Source organism: Triticum urartu, chromosome 2A, assembly GCF_056163025.1.
Source record: "Triticum urartu cultivar PI428250 chromosome 2A, HENAU_Tu73, whole genome shotgun sequence".
Classification (NCBI taxonomy): Eukaryota; Viridiplantae; Streptophyta; class Magnoliopsida; order Poales; family Poaceae; genus Triticum; species Triticum urartu.
Genome location: NC_141874.1, coordinates 204,102,981 through 204,114,538, shown reverse-complemented (window position 1 = coordinate 204,114,538; position 11,558 = coordinate 204,102,981). Strand labels below are relative to the sequence as shown.

General features: G+C 49.5%; 1 protein-coding gene across 3 annotated transcripts; it reads left to right on the top strand.

Moving 5' to 3' along the window:
* Positions 1-3,957: 3,957 nt before the first annotated feature.
* LOC125536753 (Phototropic-responsive NPH3 family protein) lies at positions 3,958-7,608 on the top strand. Of its 3 annotated transcripts, none has more exons than XM_048700001.2 (3): positions 3,958-4,501; positions 5,766-6,869; positions 6,988-7,608. In XM_048700001.2, the coding sequence occupies exons 1-3, from the start codon at positions 4,445-4,447 to the stop codon at positions 7,447-7,449; spliced, it is 1,623 nt and encodes a 540-aa protein (XP_048555958.1). In that variant the 5' UTR covers positions 3,958-4,444; the 3' UTR covers positions 7,450-7,608. The 3 variants fall into 3 exon arrangements, with proteins under 3 accessions (XP_048555958.1, XP_048555961.1, XP_048555959.1); XM_048700004.2 differs by lacking the exon at positions 3,958-4,501 and adding an exon at positions 4,528-4,586; XM_048700002.2 differs by lacking the exon at positions 3,958-4,501 and adding an exon at positions 5,098-5,634.
* The last annotated feature ends 3,950 nt before the right edge of the window (positions 7,609-11,558 follow it).

Here is an 11,558-nt window from a genome sequence, read left to right as displayed (position 1 = left end):
GTTGCCGGAATTCTCCCTCTTTGTGTATACCTTGCATATTATGAGAGAAAAGGCATTAGAATTACTCCAAAAAGCATTATTATGGATAAAACATTATAAATAACAGTAAGAAAACATGATGCAAAATGGACGTATCAACCAAGCTAGATCATGTCTGCCAGCTCGCGAAGTCACTCTATGGCCTGAAGCAGGCCCCTCGAGCCTGGTTCCTGCGCTTCGCTGGGTTTCTGTGGACGATCGGCTTCACTTCTACGCGTTCCGACTCGTCGTTGTTCACCTACGCCGCCGGCCAAGACGCAACCTTCCTGCTACTTTATGTCGATGACATAATCCTCACTGCGTCCACTCTGGCTCTTCTTCACCGCATCATCGCTCGACTCTCCGCAGAATTCGCCATGAAAGACCTAGGGCCTCTCCACTTCTTCGTCGGCATTCGTGTGACGTGCTCTGCCGCCGGCTTCTTCCTCTGTCAGGACCAGTATGCCGAGGATATCCTTGAGCGTGCTAGCCCTCGTCCCACGCCAATTAACACTAAAGGGAAGCTGCCCCAGGTGGATGGACTGCGCGTCACAGATCCCTCCGCATACTGCAGTCTCGCTGGCGCCCTCCAATACCTGATGATTACGCGCCCAGAGCTCGCGCAAGTGGTGCAGCAGATCTGCCTGCATATGCATGATCCAGGGGAGTGCCACTAGAACCTGATCAAGCGAGTCTTGTGCTACGTGTGCGGCTCTCCGTCGCTTGGGTTTCACCTACCCACTTCGTGTACAGTGGAGCTTCGCGCCTATAACGACGCTGACTGGGCGGGGTGCCGTGACACCCGACGCTCTAGCTCCGGATTCTGCATCTATCTTGGTGACGCTCTTGTCTCCTGGTCGTCTAAACGCCAGGCGACAGTGTCCCGCTCGAGCGTCGAAGCTGAGTACAGAGGGGTGGCCAATGCCGTCGTTGAGTGTGTGTGGCTTTGCCAACTCCTTCATGAGCTTTTTCTTCCGCTTCGGGCTGCGACGATCGTCTACTGCGACACGTTTCAGTCGTGTACCTGTCGGCAAACCCAGTTCACCATCAGCGCACAAAGCATGTGGAGCTCGACATCCACTTCGTCAAGGAGCGGGTCGCGCTGGGTGAATTTCGTGTCCTCCACATTCCCACCACGCAACAATTGGCTGACATCATGACCAAAGGGCGGGGTGCGAAGAACTGGCAAGATCTTTGACATATTGCTCCCAATACCATGACGTGGAAAGTTCTTCTCAAGAAAGATATGTTTCTTCTTCAGCACAAGATCAAGTTGAAGCATAAACAAGTCTACATTTTTCGATAAAGGGTGTTTTTATTGACTCATAATATAGCACCGAGGGATACAGATATAATGAGCGACACCCGGCCTCTGCATAGATAAGATGCACGCAACCAACACAAACACACACACACACACACAAAATCTCGTCGGCAAGGAGCCAAGTCATACTAGACCGAAGTTGTGCCTGGCGGAGAGAAAAAAAAAAGAAATCCCAAAGTGATAAAAACAGCGATCAGTGATGTACAACAACCATCAGCTCCAACTATCTCATGATAGCATACAGACTATGAGAGAGGTTCTTCAAAAGCAACGCCTTCAGAAATGGAACGACACACAAGTGACGCCGTCGCCGGATCCAACACCTGAAGGTAAGATCGTGGATTTTCACCTTGAAGATCAAGTCTGAGCAAACTCCGAGCAATGCCTTCACCAAGGTAATGACGCCAAAAACGCCACCATTGCCAGATACAGCCAATACGAGACCAGACCTAGGGTTTTCACCCAGAGCTCAAGACCCGGTACTCGGAAAGCACCACCCAATCGAATTCATCTTGCGCTATCTCCTCCACTTGCCATGATCCCAAGTTGCAACTAGGCACGGACATGACGGCAGATGAGCATGCCCACACGAGAAAAACCGCTACAAGAGCTGCTCACCACAACCGACGAAGTCGTTGACGAGGGAAAAAGGTCAGCCGCACTATCAAAATCCCGAAGGGACACTCCGGAGGCCATGTACCATCTCTGAGTGGCAACAATGTCTTATCTTTATTAGACAACACCACCATGCGCCACCACAAGCTTCGACATCATAGCCGTCATGGCCAGATTCATGGCGCCACGCCACTATGCCGGCGGCGCCGGCAATGGGAACGACAACCGCTGCATGTCTACTTCCACATCTCGTCGTGCCCATAGACTGGATTGAAGCGCATTTCTAGTTCTCTGCTTGTTTCCGTGATGTTTCCAAAAAGAGGAATTGGCTAACTTTGTTACTGTATTTTTTATTTTTTTGCTGTACATATACCTTTTTGAATGAAAATATACCGTAGAACGATTGTTCTATGGTCTCTGCTTCAAAAAAAAATCATGACCAAAGGGCTAGCCTCAGACATTTTTCTTCAGTTCAGGTTCAGTCTTTGCATCGTCTCGGCCGACGTCACGACTGCGGGGGTGTTAGGGTGTGTTTGGTTGAGGAACGAAGTGGAATGGAATGGAATGGTTCCATTCCATTGAAATGAGTCGGTTCCGTTCTTGTGTTTAGTTGAGGAAGATAGGTGGAATGGAACGGTGACAGTTCTGTGTTTGGTTGGCGAGATGGAACGAAGCGGTGACATTATAGTTTTATATTTGCAATAACAAATTATATGGCATTTCAATTGTATTTGTAGGACAAATAATTTATAAATTCACTCACAAATATAATAGAGTAGCCCATATCTGAAAAGTTCATTGCAATCCAAATTTTTTTGAGCATTTACAGTGATTTGCAGATGAAACATACACTGCTTAGTCTGGTAAATATACAATTATCTCTTTTGCATCTGAGCATACCTACAGTCAAAAGAATAACTAGCTGACTCTAATCACTAAATTGAGAATTTTAAAGGAAGACCGCATCAGATTAGAGGAAGAATTGGGAGTGGCTCCTGCCAATTTCAACAGGGAGACCGCATCGTCGCTGCACTTGCCCGTGGCAACCCTCCAGCAAGGAAGGACGTGCCTGCTGTAGGAAACGACGACGAGGCATGCAGAGATGAATACGGCGCCAATCCTCTGCTTGCCTGCTGCTCCGACGCGACCGCCGCTTCGACGCACCAACCCTCGGCCAGATCTGTGGTGTGGCGCCGCCGCCGCCAGCACGGACGAGGGGTTGACGGCCCAAAGTCGCCGGCGTGAGGGAGAGACGAGAGAGGAGAGTCGCCGGCCTGAGGGAGAGACGAGAGAGGAGAGTCGCCGACCTGAGGAAGAGACGAGAGAGGAGAGACGACCGTGAGGGAGAAGGTTTGTCGGGCAAGAGTGAGACGAGGGGGAGACGGTTCCGCGCGGTCCGCTCGATTTCGAGGTCTCACCTCGTTCCGCATCTGAGCCGAATATTCGGTCTGTGGGAACGAGTTGGTCACCGTTCCATGTATGTACCAAACACGAGAACCAGGCCCAGGAACGGGTCCAACCTATGACATTCCAGTACATTACTCAAACCAAACGCACCCTTAGAATACACTGTGTATATACCGTACAACATATGTATTAGGTCAACCGTTGTACGTGCGAGCGCGTCTGACCGGGGCACAATCCCCACGGCTGTGGCCTCCTGTAACGTTATATTTCCCCCAGTCTCATTCCTTCTCCCTCCTCAAATACTAAACTTCCCACCATCTAATCATAACAGCCAGATGAGCCTTCAATTCTTTTTTCTGAAATTGTTTTATGGTCCTAAAGCCCATCTGTATTTCAACAGAAACGACAATTTTGTGTTTACCCAAACGATGGCAAAGATAATGCTCACATACCACTAAGAAAAAAAGATAATGCTCACATCAGGGTATCAGATATCTGAGTGTCACATGGAGACTCTGATGACCCAACTGAGATACACTCTCTTCTTAATGCAAGACAGCACAAGGACTGCATTTCTGTCTCTTCACGCTTCACCAGCCCACTTCCTTCCTATAAAGAAAACCACCCCTCTTCGTCTTCGTCTTCAACCTGCTAGTATAAAGGGAAGTACCTACCACCCAAGGAATCAAGACCCGGCCTTACATATTCCCCAAACCTTCTCTGAAAACTCCACTTGCATGCTAGCAGAGGCTGTCAGGAGCTCAGATCATCCACCAACTTCCTTTGGCCCCTCTCCTCTCCACCCCTCACACACACACACACTCCTTTCCTGCTCCAGATTTGTGGCATTGACCACTCATCAGCAAGGACTCTCCCAGAGCATCTGCCCTCCCTTGGGCATCTTGCCATTGGCAGCTTCGGCTTGGGCTTTTCTGCGGGCGAGGTGTGGGTGGTGCCGCTGCCATCCCCTTTGTGCTTGCTGGTTCCATCCCCATCATTGCAGCCTTTTTACTACTACTCCTACATCTCTTCTTTCCCATGTTGATGCTTTAAAGCTGTTGGGGAATAGCAGCAGAAAGGATGGGCTCTGTCCTTGAGGTGGATGTCGATGGTGAAGCCGTCTTCTTCCTTGATAAGGTGACCGCCCGCCTCTTCTTCTTCTTCTTCCTCCTCCCCCTCCTTCCCCAATTTCGCGCGCCTTGCTTGTTCTTCTTCCTCCAAGGTCTCGATTTGCTCTGTTTTCTTGTTTTTTCGTTTCTGTTTCTTCCTCTCCTGTAGGCACCGTTGTGTAGCTGCTGGTTTCTAGCGTGTATCGAATTCCCAGAGGTCTAGCCTCTCTCTAGGGGGTGATGACATATCCTGGTGGAATGGAGGTGTGCCTGTTTGAATTCTAGCCCTTGTTGCTTCCTCTGGCTAGATCAGCTCAGGTAGGACTATAGGTAGCACCCAAATTTTTGGCGATACGGGCGTACCAGAATTTTTGGCATCTACCCTCTGACATTTCTCTCCATTTTTGGTCTCTTGCATCGCTTCCTTTTCGACCTCCCGACCTGCTTGGTTTCGTCTCCATCTCCATCTCCAGTTGCATTTGGTCTCGGGGTCCTTGGGGCGAGTGTTTCTTGTCACTTGCTGCTGGTTCCCTTCCCAACTCAGAGTTTCTACTCCCTGTTCCTTCTGCCGTGAATCCATCCGGCCATGATTCACTCCATGGACTAAAATCACCGCCCTGCCCCCTAACCACATGTTCTTGCTGTAAATTTGCCTGACACTCTCTCATGGAACTGTAAATTTTAACCTTTCCTTCGGGAAGGCGTCTCGATCGATCCTGTGCCATTCAAGCGCATTGGGCGTGGGATCCATTCCATTAAACTGCAGAGAGTTTTAATGGCCGCACAGTGAAACTGCGTCCCTTTCCCTATTATCGCCTTCAATGAGCCAGCCACCAGCTCGCCATTGCCGGTCCTTCTCCTCCCCCCATTAATGGCGAAACTGTCCATGGTCTTTTCTGGGGCCTGAACGTGCTTGTGGTGCCTCTGCTCTCGCCTTGTCGCTCGCGTCGTTCCGTTCCTCCTCCCCCCTGCCGCGTGCTCACGTTAATGGCTTCATAGCTACACCTCATCTTCCTCCTCGCCTTTATTCTCCCCGAGCTTTAATGGCGTTTGGTGGCTAAAACGGCCGGTAGCTTCTCGCCATTAAAAAGATTAGATTGTTCCTCTGGAAAGGACCTGATCTCCCTTTTGGTGCCCGCATTAACTCGGCATCTTGAGTGGGTGCGGATTGCTCCTGTGTAGCACGCTGTCCTTGGATTCTTCTTCCGCTAGTACCCCTGCTAATCTATGCGTGGCGTGCTTCATTAATTCCATGGCGTACTCGTTCTCATTTGTTGTTGGATGATTGGCAGGACGCTCTTGCACCGTTCAGCCGCAGGATCAAGAATCTGTCCGGGGAGGAGCTGGTCGGAGCTGCGGCGTCGCCTCGTCGCAGACTAGTGTTGCACGGCTTCCCCGGCGGCGCCGAGGCGTTCGAGCTCGTCGCGAGGTTCTGCTACGGCGGCGGCGGCGGAGTGACGGTCACCGCGGCCAACGCCTGCGCGGTGCGGTGCGCGGCACAGTACATGGAGATGGGGGACGCGCCCGCGGCCACCGCCCCGAGTTTGGCGAAGGTGGCCGATAAGGCGCTGGAGGATATGCCGCACTGGCCGTGGCAGTGCGTGGTGGACGCCGTGAAGCAGTGCCAGAGCCTCTTCCCGCTGGCCGAGTCCACCGGGGTGTTCGACAAGGTCGTCGGCGCGCTGCTGGCCCAGATGGCCATCCCTGCCCCTGGCGACGCCACCCCGACGAGCTCCTCGCCGGAGAGCTCGGCGTTCCGCTTCTCCTGCGATACCAAGTGCAGCAGCCTCAGCCTGCGCCGCACCTGGTGGTTCGAGGACCTCGTCGTCCTCAGCCCCGGCATGGTGGAGCGCGTGGCCAAGGCGCTCCTGGCCAGGGGCGCCGACCACGGCATCGTCGCCCGGTTCCTCTTCTACTACCTCAAGTGCCGCATCGCCGGCGCCAGCGCCGAGGACAAGAAGGCGATGCTGGAGGCGGCGATCACCGTCATTGCCGACCTCGACCGGAGTTCGGTTTCTTGCAAGGGCCTGTTCGGCATCCTGAGGATCGCCTCCCCTGTCAAGCTGGTCGCCGGTTGCCAGGAAATGCTCGTGGCCATGATAGGCCGCAAGCTCGACCACGCGACGCTCGACAACCTGCTCGTCCAGGCGCCGTCCGGGACGGGCAGCTTGTACGACGTGAGCCTGGTGCTCAGGTTCCTGGAGGCGTTCCTGCGCCACGGCGACGAGCCGGGGAGGCTGAAGAAGGTGGGTGAGCTCATGGACCTGTACCTGGCCGAGGTCGCGCCGGACCCGTCGCTGCGGCCGGCCAGGTTCGTCGAGCTGGCCACCGCGCTGCCCGCCGCCGCGAGGGACTGCCACGACGCGCTGTACCGCGCCATCGACGTCTACTTCCAGGTACTACATTCTCCGCAGAGCTCAGGGATGTCAGAAGCAGAATTGAGTTGCACAGTGCATCGCCTTGATTGCTCGAGCTGAAAAAAAATAACTCTGTCCCGTTCATTCATGGCCGCAGGTCCACGGCCGACTGACGGACGACGAGAAGATGAAGATCTGCAAGGGCATCAACTACGAGAAGCTGTCGCCGGAGTGCTGCAAGCACCTGGCGACCAACTCCGGCTTCCCAACGAGGGCGGCGGTGCAGGCGCTGGCGTCCCAGCACACGGTGCTCAAGGGCATCATCCGCCACTCTGGCCCCTTGAAGCCGGCGTCGCCCCCGCCACCTCCGGCCGCCCATCGCGAGAGCTACGACGACGCCGACGGCGACAACAACGGGCAGGTGGTCCTGTACGCGAGCAGGCTGGAGCTGACGCTGGAGAACCAGAACCTCAAGTCGCTCCTGGACAGCATGCACTGGCGGGTGATGGAGCTGGAGAAGGTGTGCAGCCGGATGAAGACGCAGATGACGAAGATGAAGGCCTCCCGGCGCGGAGGAGGCGCCGCCGCCGCGAGATCACTCCCCAGGATGTGTTCTTGATCGTCCCATTTCACTCTGCACATTAGTGAATGTACATACTGCTAGGAGCAGCTGCAGCGTCCTGTTTTCTGTTCTTTTTTTTTGCTTCACTTTTGTCAATTTTTAATGTATCGATTCCTGGTGATTGATCTAATCTGATGTGGGTGGAGCTGGGGAATCTCTTCTTGTTGCATCTCAGTGAACAGATGATCGAATAACCAACAACCTTATCAGAAATGTAAGTAAGATTCCAAGTACAACTGCTACATTTTTTAGGGTACTGACTATGCCACGACCACGTCTTGCAATCTACAAAAACAATTCAATCCATGACCTCGATAGATCAACAGGGGATAAACAAATCCTCCGGGATGTCGTGGTTAAGTTACTTGTTAACCTCTAAGAACGTGCAGCGTAAAGCGTGATCAAGCAAAAAAGAAGATGACATCATGGCGGCCAAGGTCAGGGGAACAGTTGACTTGTAGACCGTAGATTAACAGCCCGGGGTTAAAGATTGATGTTACAGTGTTTGGAAAGCAAGGACACCTCTGACCGTCTGATATGGCTCGAGACTTTGAGTGGCAAAGAACATGGGCCATTGGGTCTTTCTAGCTTGGCAATTGGCAGGGACTTTCTCCCTTGGTTTTTGGATGCTCTTTGAGAGACTAAAACAAGATTTGAATGTGGAGTGTGCAGTGTCCAACCTCCCGCATGTGGTTGTCTAGTCATGCTTCCGGTTACTTTTCATTGCATTTGTGCCTTCCTCATGCTTCCAGTTACAGCAGAATATATAATTCTTCAATTCTAGCTCACCTTTTGCTTCTGTGCCTTGATATAAACTTTTTGTGCCGGACATGGAGTTTCTAAACTCGAGCTCAAATGCTCCTGCATGAACAGTAAGTTCAGAATTTTTTTAAAAAAAATCTGAAATTTTTATGTGACAAACTTTAAAGAATGTTTGAAGTGTATGAAAAAATTCATCACGAAATCACATCGGTGCAAAAAAACAAAATCGATGCTCTAAAAATGTTACTTTCAAATGCATTTTGGACCTCTGAAAAAAATTCCCCATGACTTGCTCGAATGTGATTCGTGATGAATTTTTGCATGCAATTCAAACATTTCTTAAAGTTTGCCGCAAAAAGATCAGAAGTTTTTTAATTAATTTTCTATTTTTTAGTTTACTGTTCATAGCAGGAGCATTTGAGCTTGAGATTAGTTGCATACTTTCATTTTGTGTCCTTTTTTGTTGCATTTGTTTGTGAATGGTTGATTTTGAAAAAACGAAAGATTTTCACTTTGCTTTACTTTTTTTAAAAGTTTATCTCCTTATTAATCCTTAAACTTCGACAACACACTTTCTATTCTTAATTTTTCACGGCAGGTCTAGACACCTGGAGCCTTAACTTTTTTTATCGAGGGCCTTAATGTAAGGCATTTTCGGGCGATCCCCTGTCATATAACTTCTCAAATGCTCTTCTAAACCTGAACTCCGCAAAACTGACGAGTTAAGAAGGTGGTCAGACCTAACCGAACCCCTATATTTAATTCTCGAAAAAAATACTAGTTTGTTCATCTTTTGTCACCTACATTCAAACAATTCCATGACATTTCATCAGTCATTTGAATGATGCAAATTGATCATATGCAACAATTCAGCATACAAACATACATATAGTACATCCAATTGAACTATTTAAATTAAAACATGCATATATTTCATTCATAAGCCACCAAATTGATCAAGTTTGATGCAAAAAACCACAACATAGCATGTATTTATGTCGCGGACCAAACCTTCTCAAATTCATACTAGACGAAATCAAGAACTTTCGTGCTCATCACCACCACCCACCATGGCCACCGCCACCACTGCCGACCTCCGATTGGGCCAAGATCTCTCCGCGAGTGAGTTCCTAGTACTTCCTTGTCGTCGCATCCATCGTGCTTGGGTCCATGAACATGATAGAATGCTCTTTGACCTTCTTATTTTTTGTATGCCTCTCCTCCTCGAGTGTAATCTTATGCTCCTCCATTTCCACCTCCCCCGCTTGGAATGCAGACTTTGCTCTCCACTTCTCATCCTCCATGAACTTGAGCTTGTTCCACCTCGTCGCCTTCTCTTCTCTGCATTCAGTCGCGAACATTTTCTTGGTCTCAATCGCAACACAAAGCTCCTATTTGTAGGCATCGACGTCTCCATGCTTATCCCTCTTTTTTGCAATCTTTTGCCCAATCCAGCCTTTTATGAGAATTTTGATCCTCCTCGTCACCGGCTTCAATGGATATGCTAATCTGTGACCTCATCGGTTTGGTTTCAAAGTTTCTCTGGATCCACTTCTCATTGCTATCTAGTTCCTTGTAGCAGTGGTGCAATGTGAATGCCTTATGGTCGCCCATTTTGTTGTATTGCTTGTATAACTCTTGGATGAGAGGCACATACTCTATGATTTGCACCCCACTCGGTGGTGCATGATTAACTTGATTAAAACAATTGTACCGTCACTTGCATTTCTCTTGGATCGCATTCCATGGGTTCGAAAAAGAGCCTTGAGGCGACGATATTGGATAATGCCAGCGTTGCAATAGTAGTCTTCAATCCTACTCCAAGTTTTCTCCTTCGATTGATCTGTACCAACTGAGGCATCAAGCGAGACATTCATCCAAGCAAAGCACAAAGCAACGTACTCTTCTTGGTCATAGTTCATTATCCTTGTCCTCCTTTATGCTTTCTTGTGTATCCACGGGATCATCGACCTCCTCCACTTTCGGGATCATCATCCTCTTCGCTCTCTTGTTCTTGATCATACCTTGCACCATCATAGTCTAGATTGTTGAGGACGAGTATTGAGACATGAAAGTTGCAACATCATGCTACTCAACACTACGATTAACAACAACAAGCACGCCACAAGATCGTCGTCACAAACCATCACCAATATCCATAGCAAAAGAAGAAAAGAACATTTTTACCTCTTTAGCATTTTTTCGAATACTTGGTGGTCATGGACCTTGGCCGCGGTTGCGACAGCCAAACATGTCAAAGAAGGAGTTGATGTGGTGGCCGGAGAAGGGCTACAAGGAACCAGACAAGGAGAAGGCATCGACATGGACTCCTTCACCAAATTATTCCCCGCCTCCTACTCGAGGGCCTTTACGGATGCTATCAGCTTCCTCTTCCACTTGTCGTCGACCGGATTCGATGCCAAATGACCTATATTGACGACGCGACGGTCTGCACCATGCTTTTCCGTCTCGTGCCGGTTCCTTAGTGTGGGGGTCAACTCCGGTGTGTAGCACCAACAGAAGTGGTCGGCGGGGTTGCAGAGGCGGCCCACCACCGACCCATGGAGGTGTAGCATAGGTGGGAGTGGTGAAGGGGTTGTGGAGGCGATCAGTGGTCCCATTCTAGTCGGAATCGGGGCCACTGGTGGCTGGGGTGGTGACATTGGGTGGCCTAAGGTTTATCAATCTGTGGGGAGGCGTAGGATGAAGATGGTCTCTCTCAAACTACCCTGCAATCAAATACAAGAAATCACTTGTGTCCCCAACACACCCAACACAATGGTAAATTGTATAGGTTGTTCGGCGAAGAGATGGTGATACAAGTGTAGTATGGATAGTAGATTATGTCTTTGCAATCTAAAAATATAAAAACAGCAAGGTAGCAAGTGATAAAATGGAGCACAAACGGTATTGCAATGCTTAGAAACAAGGTCTAGGGTTCATACTTTCACTAGTGCAATCTCTCAACAGTGCTAACGTAGTTCAATCATAAAACAATCCCTCAACGTGCGATAAAGAATCACTCCAAAGTTCCTATCAGAGAACGTAGGACAAAAATGTGTATCAACCCCTATGCATAGATTACCCCAATGTCACAACGAGAATACGCAAGTTGAATACCAAAACATACATCAAGTAACTCAATAGAATACCCCCATTGTTACTAGGGTATCCACATGCAAGACATATATCAAGTGATCTCAAATCCAATATTCAATGCAACATAACGAAATCTCAAAGAGCAAGACTAAATTCATCACAACAAGATAGAGAGGGAAGCACACAATATGATCCAACTATATTAACAAATCTCACGGTACATCAAGATCGTGCCAAATCAAGAA

What these genes read in the sequence shown, in the direction of transcription:
- LOC125536753 (XM_048700001.2), top strand. Translation starts at nt 4,445, where the DNA reads ATGGGCTCTGTCCTTGAGGTGGATGTCGATGGTGAAGCCGTCTTCTTC. An exon ending in CCGTCTTCTTCCTTGATAAG is followed by an intron (nt 4,502 to 5,765) that starts GTGACCGCCCGC and finishes GATGATTGGCAG; the next exon opens with GACGCTCTTGCACCGTTCAG. An exon ending in CCATCGACGTCTACTTCCAG is followed by an intron (nt 6,870 to 6,987) that starts GTACTACATTCT and finishes TCATGGCCGCAG; the next exon opens with GTCCACGGCCGACTGACGGA.